The sequence below is a fragment of the Homarus americanus genome, unplaced genomic scaffold (genome assembly GCF_018991925.1).
Source record: "Homarus americanus isolate GMGI-L3 unplaced genomic scaffold, GMGI_Hamer_2.0 scaffold32278, whole genome shotgun sequence".
Taxonomy (NCBI): domain Eukaryota; kingdom Metazoa; phylum Arthropoda; class Malacostraca; order Decapoda; family Nephropidae; genus Homarus; species Homarus americanus.
In genome coordinates this window covers 1788-23831 of record NW_024730397.1, presented here as the reverse complement: position 1 = coordinate 23831, position 22044 = coordinate 1788, and the positions used below count along the sequence as shown (strand labels likewise).

The window sequence follows — 22044 nt, the reverse complement described above, 5'->3', positions numbered from 1 at the left end:
ATATCACGTAGTGGTATCTGCAGTTTGGTGGAAGTTTCCAGACTTCCGCTGATTGGAAAACAAAGGCGCTCATGATTTCAGGCCCATTAAATACAAAATTACCCTGTATATGATTATTATTATTATTATTTATTATTATTATTATTATTATTATTATTATTATTATTATTATTATTATTATTATTATTATCATTATTATTATTATTATTTATTATTATTGTTATTATTGCTCCTAATGAATTAACACGCTATTTAAGGCAGAGTACGCCCATTTCTATATACACACTTTTATGTAAGTTCATTTTGTGGCATCAATTCATCAAGGTGCCATCCTCGCTGGATGGTAACCGCAACCACCACTCAAACTTTTCAGACTGTGTTTGCTTATCCTCTAGAGATTGTTTATCACCTGGGACTGAGGGCGAATTTCATTTACCAATATCAGTCTCTGTCACCCCCGGGATTTACTATCATCAGTTTTACTAACTTTTGTCTTTACCACGAAAGTATAGACAAAGTATCACCCTTTTTTGTTAATTAAATTCTAGTATCGATCTCGTTGTTTCAGCCAAACTAAGTTTGGTTTACTATGCAGATTCTGTCTCTACAGCATTAACTCTAAGCTCATATTCATTGGATTCTTTTCCAATTAATCTCTTAACTAAACTTGTACTGTACTGCCTCTTAATATCTGCAACACACGGTAAATATATAATGTAACTCTCCCACATATTCACCCATCGCTACCTCATATCATCTTATATCAGAAGCTATACACATATACTATTAATTACAGCAATGTTGGAGACAGTACCAGCCTTGTCTTTAATTTCTGTTCAGCCCTTTAATCACTTTGTACTGTTTTCTTACGAATACTGCAGCTTCCTGATGACTGTAGCTGTTTTATTAGAGTTATAATTACTCATATTTTCCAATGTGTTTTGCCTTATGATTTTTGTTTAAAAACAAACAAATGCTGAATATTATTTCTCCTCCTAAAATCATTTCACGTAATTTTTAAAACCTATGAGCATTTCCTTGTTCCTCTTCCATTTCTAAAATATTTATTAATCTTAAACATAATTTTTTGTCTTCTAGTTGTTTTCTGTCTCTGAAGCATGCATGATAAACATTTACACATATGGATTATTAAATTTATCTTGTTGGTGGATGGTCTACTAACCACTAGTATACAGGGTCTCCCTCTCTGCTGAATAAAATCATTTGGATATTAACCACAGGGAAGTGTAGTGCGGCGTCCAGTAATGAAGGGTTAACATTGATGTACATCTTTATTCCGCTTTTCGCTGCAAGTCACAAGTATTGATATTTTACTTCATTTGGAATTCCTTCAAGTAATTAGGTACCAATTATTAAGCTTAATTTTTTATCTTTTTTTTCTGCCCAGTGGCTATACAAATTTTGCTTATCTTCTATTCTATTGTTGCCTCCCCGGTATCATACCCCACCTTTCCTGCATTTCTTCTGCCCCAACATAGTATTATGTTTACTTTTTATATCTCAATAATCGAATGGATATCATTTTATATTTTCTTTCCTGTTGTTTCTGCATTTCTCGTGATTGTTTCTGGCAACTATTGTTCGTTTCGTTAGCCTTCTTCTCAGTTTTAAATTATTTGCGCAATTCTTTTCTCTGTCTCAATTTCTCATAACCAATTTTGTTCACTAATCTATTCTTTATATAACCAAATCGTAATCCAGAGGCATTTAATCTGATTTATGTATTATTTTCCAAAGCTAATCAACTCTAATAGAGCATACCGCCCCACTCTGTTTGTTTGTCACGTTGGTTGGTTATCCTGGAAGACATCTGGGGCAGATTTTTGAGCCAAGGAGCTAAAACTAGGAACAACAGGAACCAAAACAGTGCGGTTTTTTTTAATTGTATTAATTCTATTGTCGTGTAAAAGTGCGAGGCAGTGTACATGGAACGTACTACAACTTGTTACTTTTAAATCATTCCATTGTTGTTTTTGTTTCTTTCATATCCATCCTCCAACATAACTAAATATCTATTTCTTCAACTTGAGCAAAAATTCTATCCTTACCTATTTTCTCAACTTCCCAAAACTCATTAGATTTCACTTTCGTAGAATTTTATAATTCTATAATTTTAATTTTTGGTTTTGTTTTACCTTCACTCAACTCATTATTTATAGTTTATTCACAGAAGTACAACAAAAGTTGTACTAATGTCAAGAACTATAGTTCTTCAACAAATGCCTTTATATATGACATGAACTTTAACTTGACTGAAGCCAGTTATTAACACGCTAACAGAATCTTCTGCAAAAAATTCTAAATAAAGTATCAGAAGTTTGTCGACTTCAAGAATGCAAGTTCTGTAGAGTAAATGTGCCAAATAAGAGGAGCAAATAAATGATTTATTTTATATTCACAATCAAGTAGAATTTGATAATGATTGGACAACTGTTCTTGCACTTTTTTCCTTGGTAATCAATCTGCGTACCTCCATGTTACTTATCTTTCAGTGAGAGATCTCATCAGTTTTGTTTTTTCACTGGATGACTGAATTTTATCGAAGATTCGTAATGTTGATTTTAAATCATAGTTTCGTGCAACAGTAGATTTGTGAACAAAATATTGAAATCAAGATGTAATATTTTCTGTGCATATACTGTACTATCAAATTCACAATATGCACAGCATAACACACTCACCTCCAAGAATAATATTGGACCCTCTTGAATCCCCGAAATAGTGCCACATAAGACTGCTACGTTCAATATATATCGCCCTTAATATTATTGTATAGTTGTCAAGCTTCTGAGTTTTGACTTATTTCAGTCAAGTTCAGGAGCTTGTGTAAAATATACAAGGAAACAACAAACATGTAAACTGTTGATCATCATTTATTTTATAATAAATACATAACACGTCATTGTTCCACTTATCACACATACAGTACACTGTTACATACAAAAATTATTTGTCCTGTTTCATTTAACAAAGAACAAATATTAGATATGTGCTATTATAGTTAAGAAATATTTAGAATAAAGTCAAAACATTCGGAGTTCAGGCAGATAAGCAGGCGTAGTAGGTGGTGTTAGGAAGGAGACACGATGAATTCATTTCCACCTGATTTTACTGAGATTTAAATTGTCGAACCACTGGAAAATATTTTAAAGTTCATAATACACTCTATGTATTGTGGTTCAGTTTGTAAACACTTGAAGAGTGTTGAGTAAACATCTATGAGTCCCAAAATAAACAAAAAGTATGAAGCCTAAGTCCAGGTTCTGCAATATTGTTAAACTAAAAAATCACCTGGATAAGGCTGTCGGTAACCGGAGCAACAATCACTACACTAACATTTTGGTTCTCAGAATCTGGTGAATTCAGGAAGGAACACTGAGCGCTTATAAAGGTTATCTTTTAGCTAGTACGTTAGCCACTCCACCTGGAGCTGAAGCTGAACTATGACGAAGTTGTAGATGATCCAGAGGAGGAGCTGACCTGATGATCCTGTAAGTTAGACCCAGATGACGTCTTGTGTTTGGTACGAGAAGAGCTGAAATCAGATCCAGAGTGAAGATCCCGTTAGAACTGGAAGATCCAGTTAGAACTGGTAGAACCGGAAATTAGGATCCAGAGGAAGATCCCGTTAGAACTGGAAGATCCCAAGTTAGAACTCGGTAGATCCGATATTAGATCGAGAGGAAGATCCCAAGTAGAACTGGTAGATCCGATATTAGATCCAGAGGAAGATCCCAAGTTAGAACTGGAAGATCCCAAGTTAGAACTGGGAGATCCTGTTAAATTCAGTGGAAGATCCAAGTTAGGATCCAGAGGAAGATCCCAATTAGAACTGGAAGATCCTGTTAGATCCAGAGGAAGATCCGAAGTTAGATCCAGAGGAAGGTCCCCAAGTTAGAAGTGGAAGATCCCAAGTTAAATTCAGTGGAAGATCCCCAAGTTTAGATCCAGAGGAAGATCCCAAGTTAGATCCGGTGGACGACCCCAAGAACTGGAAGAACTGAAGTTAGATCCAGAGGAAGAACCGAAGTTAGATCCAGCAGGACGATCCCAAGTTAGAACTGGAAGAACCGAAGATCCGAGGTAAACCTGAAGTTAGATCCAGGACGCATCCTGCAAGTTAGATCCAGAGGAAGAACCGAAGCTAGATCTAGAGGAAGAACCTAAGTTAGATCCAGAGTGAAGATCCCGTTAGAACTGAAGAACCGGTTAGATCCAGAGGAAGAACCGAAGTTAGATCCAGAGTGAAGAACCCAAGTTAATCCAGAGTGAAGAACTGAAGTTAGATTCAGAGGAAGAACCGAAGTTAGAGATCCAGGAGGAAGATCCCAAGCTAGGATCCAGAGGAAGAACCGAAGCTAGATCTAGAGGAAGAACTGAGCTGGGATCTAGAGGAAGATCCCGGAAGTTAGAACTCGAAGAACCGAAGTTTGATCCAGAGGAAGAACCGAAGTTAGATCCAGAGGAAGAACCCAAGTTAGAACTGAAGCTCCAAAGTTTGATCCAGAGGAAGAACCGAAGTTAGATCTAGAGGAAGATCCCAAGTTAGAACTGGAAGAACCGAAGGAACCAGAGAAAGATCCCAAGTTAGAACTGGAAGCTCCAAAGTTTGATCCAGAGGAAGAACTGGTTAGATCCAGAGGAAGAACCTGTTAGAACTGAAGCTCCAAAGTTTGGATCCAGAGGAAGAACCGAAGTTAGATCCAGAGGAAGATCCCAAGTTAGAACTGGAAGATCCAAAGTTAGATCCAGAGGAAGAACCGAAGTTAGATCTAGAGAAGATCCCAAGTTAGAACCGGAAGATCCCGTTAGATCCAGAGGAAGAACCGAAGTTTGATCCAGAGGAAGAACCTGCTAGATCCAGAGTGAAGAACCGAAGTTAGATCTAGAGGAAGATCCTAAGTTAGAACCGAAGATCCTGCTAGATCTAGAGGAAGAACCTGCTAGATCCAGAGGAAGAACTGAAGGATCTAGAGGAAGATCCCTAAGTAGGGAACCGGAAGATCCGAAGTTAGATCTAGAGGAAGAACCGAAGTTAGATCTAGAGGAAGATCCCAAGTTAGAAAACCGGAAGATCCGGAAGTTAGATCCAGAGGAAGAACCGAAGTTAGATCTAGAGGAAGATCCTGCTAGAACTGGAAGATCCGAAGTTAGAGAGGAAGATCCTGCTAGGAACCGGAAGATCCGAAGTTAGATCTAGAGGAAGATCCAAGTTAGAACCGGAAGATCCGAAGTTAGATCCAGAGGAAGAACCGAAGTTTGATCCAGAAGAAGAAGATCCAATCTAGGAAACCGATATCCCGTTAGACGTAGAGAAAGATCCTGCTAGAACCGCCGAAGATCCGAAGTTAGATCTAGAGGAAGATCCCAAGTTAGAACCGGTAGGCATCCGAAGTTAGATCTGAGGAAGACCTGAAGTTTGATCCAGAAGAAGATCCCAATCTAGAACTGATGATCCTGTTAGATCTAGAGGAAGATCCTGGTTAAAGAACCGGAAGATCCGAAGTTAGATCTAGAGGAAGATCCCAAGTTAGAACCGGAAGATGTTAGTTCTAGAGGAAGAATCAAATCTTGCACCAGATGATCCAAGGTTAGATACTGAGGAGGAGCCGAAATTGGAAGTAGAGAATCCCAGGCTTGATCCAGAAAATGAGGATGAACCACTCTGTAAGTCTTGGTATTGGACTTCTGCCTTGAAACCCGACTCGTCATCAGCGCGGTATTTGACGATTCTTAAGGTATTATCGGGCTGGAGGACGGAGTAGGAGCCCACAACAACTCCATTATCCAGAGTTTCCTCGTGTGTCTTCTGGTCGCCTGTCTCGGCCGCGTTCACTTCGTAGCGGTAATTGAAGGACAAGTTTGGATCTGTCCTCACGATCTGTGCTCCATCTGTGATTATTGGTAAGGTGTTGTAGTTCTGTGCCTTAGCTGATGCTGTGGACGCCGTGAAGACTGTGGCCACGGCCAGCACCAAGACCTGGGAAAATATGGCAGGCTTATTAACTAATGCTTTTTTGTTTTTTGAAAATTTTTAATAATTTAAGCATTCAAGATACAGTGAACATTAATTGTCTTTGTATAAGGACAACGTCCATTGTAACAATATCAAGTTCATCATTTATATTACCAAGTTACTTTAATATAGATAAAGAGCAGTTATTTTAGGAGTTTGAAACCGTCCACACAAATTTCTTCAGAGCGGGGTTGGAAGATTTATTTTTATTTACTCAGGAAGATACGAGTTTATATATTCACGGTAACTATTTAATTTTTGTTTTACGTGTTAATACAGTATTCCCATCTATCATACCAGAAGGACGAACCCGAATACATGAGCCCAGTGAGACAAGTAGAAGAGCAATACGCAAAGTGACTCTAACCTGAGTAATGTTCAAGAGCTTTAGAAGATCGTATTCAATTGATTTTTAGCAATTTAAGAGAAGAAAAATTCACTGAAGATACCAAATGTAGAACAGATCCGCAGTGGATGAAAGAGATCCTCATCTGGATCATGACAAAAACAAAACACAGAAAAATACGAGCTACTGGATGTACAGATGAACCTGTAGCGCTCAGTATAGACAAGACCAAGACAATAGTGTGGAAGCTTATAGGGGAGGCCTTCGTTCAGGTGGAGAATACTACAACCTTATAATTATGTTTATCATATACATGTGAGTGTGTGTGTGTGTGTGTTTACACACACACACACACACACACACACATACATATATATATATATATATATATATATATATATATATATATATATATATATATATATATATATATATATATATATATATATATATATATATATATAGATATATATGGAGTTCAGAAGATGAATGCTTCTATAATGAAAACAGATAAACTTGATGGTCACAATTGATTTTTCCACAATTAAGTCCAATCACTTCCATGAACAACAGAAACTTCAATTAAGAAATTATCCACTATGGTGAGAGGAGTGACACAGTGAAGAACAATCATCTAATACAGAATCACTTTTGTCATCTGTTAATTTCTGCAAACAACAAAATACCATTAACTGTTAGTATAGTTTCGCCTGCACAAAAGCTACACCAGGACGTGTTTCACATCCAGTATTGTGTCTTACCTGAGCTGCCATCATCAAAATGAGGAAGACTGGAGAAGTGTGAAGCAGGTGAGAGGCGCCTTCTTTTTATACCTGCCTGGGTCGAAGTCATGTGACTGACCAGGAGCCACGTGATTGGTCGGCGGTGTAAAGAAGGCTGGTGGGTGTTGACGAAAGTAGAAACTGGTGCCCAGATGTTCAGTCAGGTTTTGAACGGTAACTTGATACTAGCGTAAGGGAACTGCACTCATCATCATCATCATCATCATCATCATTAGAAGTTGTAGTAGTAGTAGTACTAGTACTTAATAAACAAATTAATTTATTCGTATTAACATGTAAGTTCATTGTGATGTAAGGGTTAATGTGTTGTACTGGCACTCCTCACTAGTGCAGTCAAGGACGCTTGACAATAGTATCTCATGGTAATAACTCAGTGTTTGTTTGTGTGTGTGTATAAACATATTACCAGTTATACTCAATCGGTAAACTGACCAAATTTGACCCAATTAATAACTAACTTATATCTATGTAGTTATCAAACACATCACAATCTATTAAATACCATCATATTCTATTTGTTAATTACCTCAGTAAATAATTAAGCATTATCAAATTAAATGCTTTATTATTATTACTAAAAGTTATTTTCTCTGAGGTGCTTTAGTACTTATAACCTTCGTTAGTAAACTGGGATTTGGATACTATGGGTGAGTCGGGGCCTCATTCACACGGTGGTCTGGAAACCTCACAGTGTCCTTGTGACACACGAGGTGTTGGAGCTGACACACTGAGCCTCTGTTAGTCTGTGTGTGTTGGTGTTGCTCACTACCCCAGCCCGACGTACTCTGTAGGCTGCTGCTACAAACTACAGCTGGCGTACGGTTGCTGATTCACCACCCCGCCTCACTCTCTGTACTATCGATGGTGACTACAAAAGATAGGTACTGCTGGCTGGTTGCTGCAGATGGGTACTGCTGTCTGGTGACTGCTGATGGGTACTGCTGCCTGGTGACTGCTGATGGGTACTGCTGGCTGGTGACTGCTGATGGGTACTGCTGGCTGGTGACTGCTGATGGGTACTGCTGCCTGGTGACTGCTGATGGGTACTGCTGTCTGTTGACTGCTGATGGGTACTGCTGCCTTGTGGCTACTGATGGGTATTGCTGCCTGGTGACTGCTGATGGGTACTGCTGGCTGGTGACTGCTGATGGGTACTGCTGGCTGGTGACTGCTGATGGGTACTGCTGGCTGGTGACTGCTGATGGTACCGCTGGCTGGTGATGACTGCTGGTGGGTACTGCTGGCTGGTGGCTGCTGATGGGTACCGCTGCCTGATGACTGCTGATGGGTACTGCTGGCTGGTGACTGCTGATGGTTGTGCTGGCTGGTGGATGCTGATGTGGGTGCTGCTGGCTGATGACTGCTGATGGGTACTGCTGGCTGGTGACTGCTGGTGGGTACTGCTGGCTGGTGGATGCTGATGGGTACCGCTGCCTGATGACTGCTGATGGGTACTGCTGGCTGGTGACTGCTGATGGGTAGCTGGCTGGTGACTGCTGATGAGTACTGCTGGCTGGGTGCTGATGATGGATATCTGTTGCCTGATTACTGCTGATGGTGCTGCTGCCTGATGACTGCTAATGGGTACTGCTGTCTGGTGACTGCTGATGAGTACTGCTGGCTGGTTGCTGCAGATGGATACTGTTGCCTGGTGACTGCTGATGAGTACTGCTGGCTGGGCTGATGATGGATACTGTTGCCTGATGACTGCTGATGGGTGCTGCTGCCTGATGACTGCTGATGGGTACTGCTGCCTGGTGACTGCTGATGAGTACTGCTGCCTGGTGGCTGCTGATGGGTACTGCTGCCTGATGACTGTTGATGGGTACTGCTGCCTGGTGACTGTTGATGGGTACTGCCTGGTGACTGCTGATGGGTACTGCTGGCTGGTGACTGCTGGTGGGTACTGCTGGCTGGTTGCTGATGGGTACTGCTGGCTGGTGACTGCTGATGGGTACTGCTGTCTGGTGACTGCTGATGAGTACTGCTGGCTGGTGCTGCAGATGGATACTGTTGCCTGGTGACCGCTGATGAGTACTGCTGGCTGGGTGCTGATGATGGATACTGTTGCCTGATGACTGCTGATGGGTGCTGCTGCTGATGACTGCTGATGGGTACTGCTGCCTGGTGACTGCTGATGAGTACTGCTGCCTGGTGGCTGCTGATGGGAACTGCCGCCTGATGACTGTTGATGGGTACTGCTGCCTGGTGACTGTTGATGGGTACTGCTCTCTGGTGACTGCTGATGGGTACTGCTGGCTGGTGATTGCTGGTGGGTACTGCTGGCTGGCGCTGCTGATGGGTACTGTTGCCTGATGACTGCTGATGGGTACTGCTGTCTGGTGACTGCTGGTGGGTACTGCTGGCTGGTGACTGCTGATGGGTACTGCTGGCTGGTGACTGCTGATGGGTACCGCTGGCTGGTGACTGCTGGTGGGTACTGCTGGCTGGTGACTGCTGATGGGTACTGCTGGCTGGTGACTGCTGATGGGGCACGCTGGTGGTGTTGATGGGTACTGCTGCCTGATGACTGCTGATGGGACGCTCTCTGGTGACTGCTGATGGGTACTGCTGGCTGGTGACTGCTGGTGGGTACTGCTGGCTGGTGGCTGCTGATGGGTACCGCTGGCTGGTGTTGCTGATGGGTACTGCTGCCTTGTGGCTACTGATGGGTACTGCTGGCTGGTGACTGCTGATGGGTACCGCTGGCTGGTGACTGCTGACGGGTACCGCTGCCTGATGGTTGCTGATGGGTACTGCTGGCTGGTGGCTGCTGATGGGTACCGCTGGCTGGTGGTTGCTGATGGGTACTGCTGCCTGATGACTGCTGATGGGTACCGCTGGTGACTGCTGGGCGCTGGTGGTTGCTGATGGGTACTGCTGGCTGCCGCTGGCTGGTGACTGCTGATGGGTACTGCTGCCTGATGACTGCTGATGGGTACCGCTGGCTGGTGACTGCTGATGGGTACCGCTGGCTGGTGGTTGCTGATGACTGCTGGCTGGTGAGTGCTGATGGGTACTGCTCTCTGGTGACTGCTGATGGGTACTGCTGCCTGATGACTGCTGATGGGTACCGCTGGCTGGTGACTGCTGATGGGTACTGATGCCTTGTGGCTACTGATGGGTACTGCTGCCTGGTGAGTGCTGATGGGTACCGCTGGCTGGTGACTGTTGATGGGTACTGCTGGCTGGTGACTGCTGATGGGTACTGCTGCCTGATGACTGCTGATGGGTACTGCTGGCTGGTGGCTGCTGATGGGTACTGCTCTCTGGTGACTGCTGATGGGTACTGCTGGCTGGTGACTGCTGATGGGTGCTGCCTGGCTGCTGATGGGTACTGCTGGCTGGTGAGTGCTGATGGGTACTGCTCTCTTGACTGCTGATGGGTACTGCTGCCTGATGAGTGCTGATGGGTACTGCTGCCGTGTGGCTACTGATGGGTACTGCTGGCTGGTGACTGCTGATGGGTACCGCTGGCTGGTGACTGTTGATGGGTACTGCTGGCTGGTGACTGCTGATGGGTACTGCTGCCTGATGACTGCTGATGGGTACTGCTGGCTGGTGGCTGCTGATGGGTACTGCTGCCTGATGACTGCTGATGGGTACTGCTGGCTGGTGACTGCTGATGTGTACTGCTGCCTGGTGACTGCTGATGGGTACTGCTGGCTGGTGACTGCTAATGGGTACTGCTGGCTGGTGACTGCTGATGGGTACTGCTACCTGATGACTGCTGATGGGTACTGCTGCCTGGTGACTGCTGATGGGTACTGCTGCCTGGTGACTGCTGATGGGTACTGCTGGCTGGTGACTGCTAATGGGTACTGCTGGCTGGTGACTGCTGATGGGTACTGCTGGCTGGTGACTGCTGATGGTACTGCTGGCTGGTGACTGCTGATGGGTACTGCTGCCTTGTGGCTACTGATGGGTATTGCTGCCTGGTGACTGCTGATGGGTACTGCTGGCTGGTGACTGCTGATGGGTACTGCTGGCTGGTGACTGCTGATGGGTACTGCTGGCTGGTGACTGCTGATGGGTACCGCTGGCTGGTGACTGCTGGTGGGTACTGCTGGCTGGTGGCTGCTGATGGGTACCGCTGCCTGATGACTGCTGATGGGTACTGCTGGCTGGTGACTGCTGATGGTTGTGCTGGCTGGTGGATGCTGATGGGTACTGCTGGCTGGTGGCTGCTGATGGGTACCGCTGCCTGATGACTGCTGATGGGTACTGCTGGCTGGTGGCTGCTGATGGGTACCGCTGCCTGATGACTGCTGATGGTTACTGCTGGCTGGTGGCTGATGGGTACCGCTCGCCTGATGACTGCTGATGGGTACTGCTGGCAGTTCTCCTGGGAAAGATATAGCTACTAAGTGCAAAAAGTGTATACAATCTTAATATGGTAGCTATCTTCCCATTAGAGATAAAGTGTTGTGCCATTTCACACATAGTGTGCTTGGACATGTCCTAAAGGTTTTACCTTCACACTGTCGAGGACGTAGTGCTCAAGTGTGTGGCCATATGTCTGGCCACACACTTAACATCTAGGTTGTTCACATCTGCTTGAGGAACGTACTGCCAGAGGTACTTATATCCTAATCTTAGTCTAGCTGTTACAACTTCTTGCAGTCTAGTGATCTTGTTTCTTGCTCCATATTCATGGATTGACCATTTCCTGTTTGCACTTGTCTGTTTGTGTCCAATTCTCAACAAGTTCTTTCCTGATTACAGTTTTAAAGTTTCTTTTTGACAGACCCAGACTGTATTCAGCTTAGTGTCTTTGTTAGACACTTGAGTTTGGCGAGGGCATCAACTCTGTCATGTTCTCTGAGGCCTATGTGAGAGGGATCAGGTTTAATCTTGACTCCCCAGGTCAATAAGATTGCATATTCTGTGTTTGGCTTTGAGACAAGCGGCGTGACAACTTAAGTTGAGGTGCCAAGGGCAATGGTGAGAATAGAAAATCAGTGATGATGAGACTGTCACTGACAGTGGTTTCAACAAATTTACTGAATGTGAGTACGACAACTAATTTTAGTTTGTAGAATGGATACTCAGTTGTTAATTCTAACTCTTTTCTCAATTGTATTACCGTTTAGGTTGAGTCATAACGACAACTTCCAGCCCTTCCACAGGCAATGTTAGAGATCCGTCAGTGAGAATAAATCACTGGTTTGGGGACATGGACTGTCAGCCCAGCTGTGATCAGGCCATTGGAGAGGATGTGGAGCCCTGGTAGATGGTCTGTGTGATATTATCATCAGTCAGTAGGGTGTGTATGTGTTCAAGAGCTTTCCTTTAGCAGTATGTTAGAGATAAAGACTTTGCGTAATTCTTTAGGCGGGTATGTCGGTATTGTGATATCGAGAGGAACTGTCCGCCAGGGTGGTAGAAAGCCCTGTTGTGTCTCAACTTTGCACAGATGGTCTTGTCCAAACATCTTCATGGTAGCTGTAGTTTGGATCATTTAGATTCACTAGTCCCGTGATTCATATATTCTAGCAATTTTAGGAAACAATGTTATCAGGATCACCACGTAAAAGCCTCAGGACTATCATGAGGTTGACTTCAATTATTCTACTCCGACACTGGGTATACCTAGTTCTTTCTTCATATTGAGTACTTTAGTGCTCATGGGACGAACGGATAATTCTGAGGCTTTATTTAGCATTTTCCGAGTTTGTCAATGATACTGGATACTGCTCGCTGTCGCCTGCTGCTGCAACTGGATACTGCTGGCTGATTGCTGCTGATGCTACTGGATTCTCCATACCGCGCATGCTCCTGCTGATGCGTGCTCCCTGCTGATGTGTGCTCCATGCTGATGTATGCTCCCTGCTGATGTGTGCTCCCTGCTGATGTGTGCTCCCTGCTGATGTATGCTCCCTGCTGATGTGTGCTCCCTGCTGATGTGTGCTCCCTACTGATGTGTGCTCCCTGCTGATGTGTGCTCCCTGCTGATGTGTGCTCCCTGCTGATGTGTGCTCCCTGCTGATGTATGCTCCCTGCTGAAGTGTGCTCCATGCTGATGTGTGCTCCTTGCTGATGGGTACTCCTTGCTTGTCCTTTGAAGTCTGATTTAAGGACCATTTATTTTGTATTACTTTCACACTGGCTCTTAGGGCACTTTGTAGTACATATATGATGTTAAAATAAAAAACCCATTATATTAATAATTAGAGCATCATTTACGATGGTAGGAACTCCTGGTCCCATCAGGATTTCAAGGACCAATGGCAATTCCGTCAGGTGTCTATGAAACACAAAATCTTGAAAAATAATCACTTTATTAGGCAGTGAAAGCTTTATCTGGCCTGGGTTATAAAATTATTTTTTCTTAGTAATGAAAAATAAGTTTCTTTGAAATATTTTCTTTTTATTCTTTAGCACAAGAATTAAAAATAGAATGTACAAGTATTTCAAAACTATGGGAAGTGTTATGTGTATTTCATCTGTAAGCTATTGTACATGTCAAGACTTTATGCATGATATTCACGGAAGCAGTTTTTCGCTGCTTGTACAACAGAGAGAATGCCAAGTGGCTACATATTGATGTTGGCCTTGATTCTACATTTCTTTGAACACACTTCACATCTTCCTTCTTTTGCAAGGAACTGAGGCCAATGGACACCAGTGTTGGTGAGTCTGACTGAGGAAGGAACACTGTACTCAACTTTCCGCCGTTTAGCAGAGCATGGGGTTTATCGATTCTTGGAAAATATGAGAAGTCCTTTTGCAAGTTCCTTGAAAATCAATAACCTGTCAGAGGTGTAAACATCAAGCTTGTCTATACTCAACATAGGCATTGATAACACTCATGTCAAGCAGGCCAAAGAGATTCTATGCCACCATTTCATACTCTTCCTGTTTGCTCCATACAACTGCCGAAGCATGTCATTCTTATCGACACCTCCATATTGGCATTATAGTCCTTCACCACTTGGAGACATGTGATTACCGACTTGGTTCATTTTTTCTTTTCACTGTACAGTTGTGGTTGAAACTCCATAGTAATTAGAGACAAAAGAGTGAGCTGGTTTATTATTCATCCTCTTACATGCAGTTATTCCACTGGATGTAGACCTGAGTCAAAGTCCCTCTCTTTAGGCTCTTGTCAATTGCGAAGGAAATCCTTTCTCGAATATCTGATTGTACCTCATTAGAATCTTTTGGTGCAAGATTTCCATTAAGGAATTGAAGAAAATAGTTATCAAAATAAACTGTGGTTTTTTACCATTTAGATGTTGGGTTAGTTTGTAAACTACATCTCCTCCTAAAACTCGTAGTTCCTTTCTCTTCGTTGGGTGTAATATCCTTTTCATTATTTGCCAGTGTATATTTCAAACTTGAAGATATAGCCATCACTGTCTGCAAGACACCACAATTTATAGACTCTCTTGATGGGTTCATGGTTGTGCTGCTTCAAGCTGCTTCTCCTTGAGCGAATCATGGATTCGTCAACACAGAGATGTTCACCAGGGCTCTTTGCTCTCTGAACTGCATTCAAATAATCAACAAGAGTAACTTTGAATAGTTTATCCTATGCTTTGGATCCATTTAGTATTGTCATTCAAATGTAGATACAGAATTTGGATGAGACCTATCACCAACCATAGCTACTTGAATTGGGTGGACATTCATATCATCCGTCATCCAATAATGGCGCACTGAAGAGTCGATGGTACATCATAATGTTAAATCCTAGAAAAACTCTTATTTTTTTATACTTGCTAGTTTCCTTTCTGAACACTGTACATAGTTGATTGAAAACAAATTTCATCAATCAGTTTCTCATCAAAGAGTGTAAACAATGCTTGAAGACCAGTACTAGCTGATAACTTATCTTCTGTGACTGGCTGAAACTCTATGTTTCGTGCTGCTTCGGGTTTTTCATCCATCGTCTTCGTGAGTTGTTTCGGTTTCATGGTATATCTTCATCTTCTTTGGAATATGTAGTTTCCTTGTCACCTTCGTCTTCATTTCAATGTAAATCACACAATGCCGGTACGGTTTTGAGCACGATCTAGTGCATAATATGGCTGCTGTTGTAAAACTGGAACATCATCATCACAGTCTGATTCCCATCTGTGTCATTTCAAAATCTGGGGCAGCTCCTGTAGTACTTGTAAACTTGTCACTTCAAATCCTGACGCGATGCCATATGTGGAATATACAATTGTCACTTGGTGGAAAAAGTCTAATTTCTAATATTTTTAACTGAAGAGCTTGAAAAGTACCTAGTTTATTGCAATCACTAGTATCTTATTTCATTTTTTTAAATATAAAGCTGTACAAGGTGTGGTCATATGTAGAATAGTATAAGTACAAACAAAAGGTTGTTTTAGTTTGCACAACACAAAAACAGCCAAATCTGACCTAAACTTATCATCCTTACTCCAACCTTTTCGTGAAATAACATATACAAAAACAAAAAAACATAGTTTTGAAGTATCTGGGCATGTTTAGATATCATTTACTTAGCCTGAAATGCAGTTCGTGCAATGCTAAACAACTGCCTTATTATATTGCTGAACTTCAGAATTCAAGACGAAGATAAAATTCTTATATGTTATCCGTAAGCCAAACTGTATGAGAAAGAAGAAACTACCCAGGGCTAGGAGTTGCAGACCAGTTTGATAACAGACACAGCAAGTAATCCTTGGGGAAAGGCGGTGTGGTCATCGAAAGCCAAGGAGAGTAGAGTTCAGATAGGTGGGATCCTAGGAGAGAATATAACGTGGAAAACCATCCAGTATCAATATCTTGCATGTTGCATATAGTATTCACCTATGCGCCTGATGGGAATTCACAGTAAGGATCCTGGTGGTGCAACCCATATACTCTTCTTATAATTATGGAAAGTCAATGTAAAGGTTATCCCAAATCAACAAGTTATCCATAAATGTAACATATTTATGAATATATTTACAAAACTTAGTGTTGAAACTCACCTTTGTTATGTTGATGTGGGGTCTAAGATGATTTTCTGCTGTTCCCACCTCAAAATGCTTGTTTTGATCTGCCACATGTTCAGCAACAGGGCGATTGTTGCTAGATGTCTCTCTAAAACGTTTCTGGGTGGGAACTGGGGGTCCTACAGGCTTCAGTTGCATCTAAGTGGATCACTTAGACTTTTATGCCACAAATAAGAGGTGGGACCTAGAATTCCCAACAGGCTTCAACGGGTTATAGTGTACTCCCTGCTGATGGGGACTCCTGGGGATAGATACTCTGCTGATGAATACTACCTGCTGATGGATAGTCCCTGCTGATTGTGTACTCCTGCTGATGATTCTGCTGATGGTGACTTCCTGCTGATGGTGACTTCCTGCTGATGTATACCGCCGGCTGACAGGTAAAGTCCACTCAGAACTATTACTGGTGTACTTAGTTTACGTTAGTTTTATCTTGTGTCATCATGAAGTTTGGTCAAGAGTTTATACAGACATATCAGGGGTAGAGTTTATGTTGAAATACGGGTTTCTTATCTATCTTCAATAAAATCTCTGGTTTTACTGTGATACCGTAAATGTAATAAGTGCATTAATTCTCTACATATTTTAGTTACTGTATTGGCTATACATCGTAATTTTTAAATTAACTTTTCAGCATAATTATTGGATTTTCTCGAATCTGTAATTATCGTGTTACCTTTGTGGTTTCTCTATCTTTATATCGTCATGGAATACATTGTTTTGGAAGGCCGTCAATATGCTCCTAACCACAGTATTGTTACCGTATCTTATATGTAAGCAAGTGGTAAAGGTACTGGTGCTCTGTAGGGAATCATTATTACCTATCATTGTTCAGTCCTTCACGACAGACTGCTTTTTACGTTAACGTTGATGTATATTTATTTAGTTATTGGTAGATGGGTGGGTAGTTGAACATAGGTAATGTGGTGAAGCTACCTTCGAGCTCTCGACTTTCCGCGTGAGGCAGGGCTCTGCGGGCGGGTGAGGGTGTTGCGCATGAGCCGAGTATCGACTCTACTGAGTTGCCATCCGTACAAATTCTTCTCTAATGTTGCTATTTTACTTATGTCTTATGCATTGATATTATTTACGTTGAAGAACAAAAAATATGATGCTCGTTTTTAGTTATGTAAGGTAGATGAGTTTTGATTATTTAATCGAAATATTTTTGCTGGCAGAAGGACTGAAGTTTCTATTCTGTGCTGTAAAGTTGTTTTATGAAGAAGATTGAATTTTGTTTATTCAGATTAAACTTTAGTTAAATTATTTTAGTATTAATTAAATAATTAACTAACTGCTACTGTCGAAAGACATAAACAGAAACAAAAAGCAATAGGAGCGGAAGGGAGGGCTGATATAAAGGACTAATTGGTAACTCTCCTCAGTCCAGCAGCAGGATCCAGCTGCTTCATAACTCACCAATGTCAAAATGGCGCAAGTGAAGTCCACGGATAAGTCTAATATTATAGGTGTTTTGTGTGTGCGTTTGCATCGCGAGTGCCAAGGGGACACCACTAGTGATAGAGTAAACCCGAAACAACGATGGCCAAACAACCACAGTGCCCACAAGTCTACCGCCACCCAAAAAGCACAGTCCAAAGCCACTGCTAACGATGGCGATGTTGATGAGCAAGAAGGCGTATACAGCCCCTCAAGTAGCAATGTAGTAACATTAAGACGAGCTCGGACTGGCAGGGCAGCAGTAGTCAAGGCAGTAGCAATGGGGTCGGTGAAAGAGCGGCCAACAAGAGGAACATCAGCAGTCAGGGCAGTGGAGCAACTGCCCAGGAACTGAATCAACTACTTCCTGGCGGGGAACCTCCTGTTGTTGCTCATCTCCGTCGTCATCGCTGGTTCTCTCTTCGTTACGCTCCTCTGCTTCATACACAAGTGGAAGGAGAACATGGGCACAGCGTGGTACCATCTTGAGTGTTATTCCCATGTAGCTGCCCGTACCGTACCTAGCAACAAAAGAGTTCGCAGTAGCTTGTTACACCCCTACAGTCAACCCACTGGAAATATAAAATTAATATCCCCATGGGACTCAGGGACCTCATAACATTATGCACGAACAACAAAGAAAGGTATGAGTGATCGTTCGTGTGTGGATGAGGTTATACGACTGCCGATCAATTACACAGTTACCCATGGCATTAATAGTTGTATGAGTATAGATTATGTCTTTTATCAGTTACGTTTACAACATGGAACATATAAATCTGACAGAGAAACACTTTAAAGGAAACTGACCCAACGTCCTCTAGGGTTTTCTCATCCCAAAACAAAATTTCGATTCAGTCAAAGGGTTACCGACGCCATAGTGAGAGAATGAATGAAATTAGCTGACATGTTTCTGTAGGAGGACAATAATTACCCGTCTGTGTCCTGGGAATAAAGTGGTGAAATTGCGTAAAACGGTGTAATTCATTCTAAGGTGTTTACCTAGTGTGTGTGTGTGTGTGTTAGTTGGTTATGGGTGTGTGTGTGTGTGTGTGTGTTGGATTTGGTTTATGGGTGTGTGTGTGTTTGGTTTGGTTTTTGTGGGTGTGTGTGTGTTGGTTAGTTTATGGGTGTCTGTGTGTTGGTTAGTTTATGTGTGTATGTTGGTTAGTTTATGGGTGTGTGTGTGTGTGTGTGTTGGTTAGTTTATGGGTGTGTTTATGGGTGTGTGTGTGTGTGTTAGTTTATGGGTGTGTGTGTGTGTGTGTGTGTGTGTGTTGGTTAGTTTATGGTGTGTGTGTGTGTGTGTGTTAGCTTTATGGGTGTGTGTGTGTGTGTGTGTTGGTTAGTTTATGGGTGTGTGTGTGTGTGTGTTAGTTTATGTTTGTGTGTGTGTGTTGGTTAGTTTATGGGTGTGTGTGTGTGTTGGTTAGTTTATAGTGTGTGTGTGTGTGTTAGTTTATGGGTGTGTGTGTGTGTGTTAGTTTATGGGTGTGTGTGTGTGTGTGTGTTGGTTAGTTTATGTTTGTGTGTGTGTGTGTTGGTTAGTTTTATGGGTGTGTGTGTGTGTGCTGTTAGTTTATGGGTGTGTGTGTGTGTGTGTTGGTTAGTTTATGGGTGTGTGTGTGTGTGTGTTGGTTATTTATGGCGTGTGTGTGTGCTGGTTAGTTTCATGGGTGTGTGTGTGTGTGTGTTGGTTAGTTTATGGTGTGTGTGTGTGAATGGGTGTGTGTGTGTGTGTGTTATTAGTTTATGGGTGTGTGTGTGTGTGTGTGTGTTATTAGTTTATGGGTGTGTGTGTGTGTGTGTGTGCTAGTTTATGGGTGTGTGTGTGTGTGTGTGTGTTGGTTAGTTTATGGGTGTGTGTGTGTGTGTGTGTGTTAGTTTATGGGTGTGTGTGTGTGTGTTGGTTAGTTTATGGTGTGTGTGTGTGTTGGTTAGTTTATGGGTGTGTGTGTGTGTGTGTGTTGGTTAGTTTATGGTGTGTGTGTGTGTTGGTTAGTTTATGGGTGTGTGTGTGTGTGTGTGTTGGTTAGTTTATGGGTGTGTGTGTGTGTGTGTGTGTTGGTTAGTTTATGGCGTGTGTGTGTGTGTTGGTTAGTTTATGGGTGTGTGTGTGTGTGTGTTGGTTAGTTTAGGTGTGTGTGTGTGTGTGTGTGTTAGGCTTTATGGGTGTGTGTGTGTGTGTGTGTTGGTTAGTTTATGGGTGTGTGTGTGTGTGTGTGTTGGTTAGTTTATGGGTGTGTGTGTGTGTGCTGGTTAGTTTATGGGTGTGTGTGTGTGTGTGTGTGTTGGTTAGTTTATGGTGTGTGTGTGTGTGTGTGCTAGTTGATGGGTGTGTGTGTGTGTGTGTTGGTTAGTTTATGGGTGTGTGTGTGTGTGTTAGTTTATGGGTGTGTGTGTGTGTGTGTGTTGTTAGTTTATGGGTGTGTGTGTGTGTGTGTGTTGGTTAGTTTATGGTGTGTGTGTTATTAGTTTATGGGTGTGTGTGTGTGTGTTGGTTAGTTTATGGTGTGTGTGTGTGTGTGTGTGTGTGTGTGTTAGTTTATGGTGTGTGTGTGTGTGTGTGTTGGGTTAGTTTATGGCAGTTGGTTAGTTTATGGGTGTGTGTGTGTGTGTGTGTTGGTTAGTTTAATGGTGTGTGTGTGTGTTAGTTTATGTGTGTGTGTGTGTTGGTTAGTTTATGGGTGTGTGTGTGTGTGTGTGTTGGTTGTTAGTTTATGGCGTGTGTGTGTGTGTTGGTTAGTTTATGGGTGTGTGTGTGTGTGTGTTAGTTTATGGGTGTGTGTGTGTGTGTGTGTTGGTTATTAGTTTATGGGTGTGTGTGTAAAAGGTTAGTTTATGGTGTGTGTGTGTTGGTTATTTATGGCGTGTGTGTGTGTGTGTGTTGGTTAGTTTAATAATAATAATAATAATAATAATTAACGGTTTATTGAAAAGTTCTTAGCCCGAAGGAAAAATATACATTGGGCATAAATGACTTATTACATACATTGGTGGTTTAATGAAAAAGCTTCATTAGAGGAAAGGTAAAGCGAACATGCGAAGTACAGATTGTAGGTGTTGAACAGCAAAACGTAGTGTAGTAACTCCTCCCAGGAGCGGTGTTAGAGGGACCACGTGGTGTAGTAGTCTCAATAGAGTGGTGTTATGAGGGCCTCACGTGGTGTAGTAATTCCCCACAGATGGTGTTATGAGGGGTCTCACGTGGTGTAGTGCACTTCACAGATGGTGTTATGAGGGGCCCCTGTCGTGGTGTAGTAATTCCCCAAGAGATGCAGCAGAGGCCCCTACGTGTAGTAATTCCCCACAGATGGTGTTATGAGGGCTCCACGTGGTGTAGTAATTCCCCTCACAGATGGTGTTATGAGGGGCCTAATGTGGTAGTAATTCCCCACAGATGGTGTTATGAGGGGCCCCACGGTAGTAATTCCCTCACAGATGGTGTTGTGAGGGGCCTCAATGTGGTGTAGTAACCTCACATATGGTAAGCTATGAGGCCCTAATGGTGTAGTGCAATTCCCTCCACAGATGGTGTTATATGAGTGAGGTGTGGTTCCAGGCCTCCTATCGACCTGATTAACACATCGCTGGTAGTTGGGTCTCACGCCGCTATCACTGGGGCAGTACCTTGGGACCTCACTGTGAAAGGTCAACTTGGGTACCACTGTTACTGAGTTGTTCTCACTGACTTGCTAATTGTTCATCACTGTTCACCCTGTTTAACACTGGCCCATTTCTTCCTAAACAGAAAAAGTAATCCTGGCGTGAACTTGTTGATATTCCGGTGGGAGTAGTTCAGGGAGGGAGTTGCAGGGCCAATACACCGCTGCTCTGAGGAGCGCCAGGTACGTCTTGGACTTTCGGTGGGTGTGTGTGTGTGTTGGGTTAGTTTATGGGTGCGTGTGTGTGTGTGTTGGTTAGTTTACAGGGTGTGTGTGTGTGTGTGTGTTGGTTAGTTTATGGGTGTGTGTGTGTGTGTGTTAGTTTATGGTGTGTGTGTGTGTGTGTGTGTTGGTTAGTTTATGGGTGTGTGTGTGTGTGTGTGTGTTGGGTTAGTTTATGGGTGTGTGTGTGTGTGTGTGTTAGTTTATGTGGGTGTGTGTGTGTGCTATTAGTTTATGGTGTGTGTGTGTGTGTGTGTTAGTTTATGGGTGTGTGTGTGTGTGTGTGTTATTAGTTTGGCGGGTGTGTGTGTGTGTGTGTGTGTTAGTTTATGGGTGTGTGTGTGTGTGTGTGTGTGCTATTATTTGCGGTGTGTGTGTGTGTGTGTGTTATTAGTTTGCGGTGTGTGTGTGTGTGTGTTAGTTTATAGTGTGTGTGTGTGTGTGTGTTGGTTAGTTTATGTTTGTGTGTGTGTGTGTGCTGGTTAGTTTATGGGTGTGTGTGTGTGTGTTGGTTGTCAGTGTGTGTGTGTGTGTGTGTTGGTTAGTTTTATGGGTGTGTGTG

General features: G+C 42.8%; 2 protein-coding genes across 2 annotated transcripts; both read right to left on the bottom strand.

Moving 5' to 3' along the window:
• Positions 1 to 5551: 5551 nt before the first annotated feature.
• Positions 5552 to 7172, bottom strand: LOC121866970 (cuticle protein 7-like). Its single transcript, XM_042366727.1, has 2 exons — positions 7145 to 7172; positions 5552 to 6001 (listed from the first exon to the last, which is right to left on the bottom strand). Exons 1-2 carry the CDS (start codon positions 7157 to 7159, stop codon positions 5552 to 5554), a joined length of 465 nt encoding a protein of 154 aa, XP_042222661.1. The 5' UTR covers positions 7160 to 7172.
• Positions 7173 to 8041: 869 nt separating this feature from the next.
• LOC121866969 (mucin-12-like) lies at positions 8042 to 16293 on the bottom strand. The gene is made up of 5 exons (XM_042366726.1): positions 16132 to 16293; positions 12874 to 13254; positions 11009 to 11531; positions 8802 to 10886; positions 8042 to 8706 (listed from the first exon to the last, which is right to left on the bottom strand). Exons 1-5 carry the CDS (start codon positions 16291 to 16293, stop codon positions 8042 to 8044), a joined length of 3816 nt encoding a protein of 1271 aa, XP_042222660.1.
• Between the last annotated feature and the right edge of the window lie 5751 nt (positions 16294 to 22044).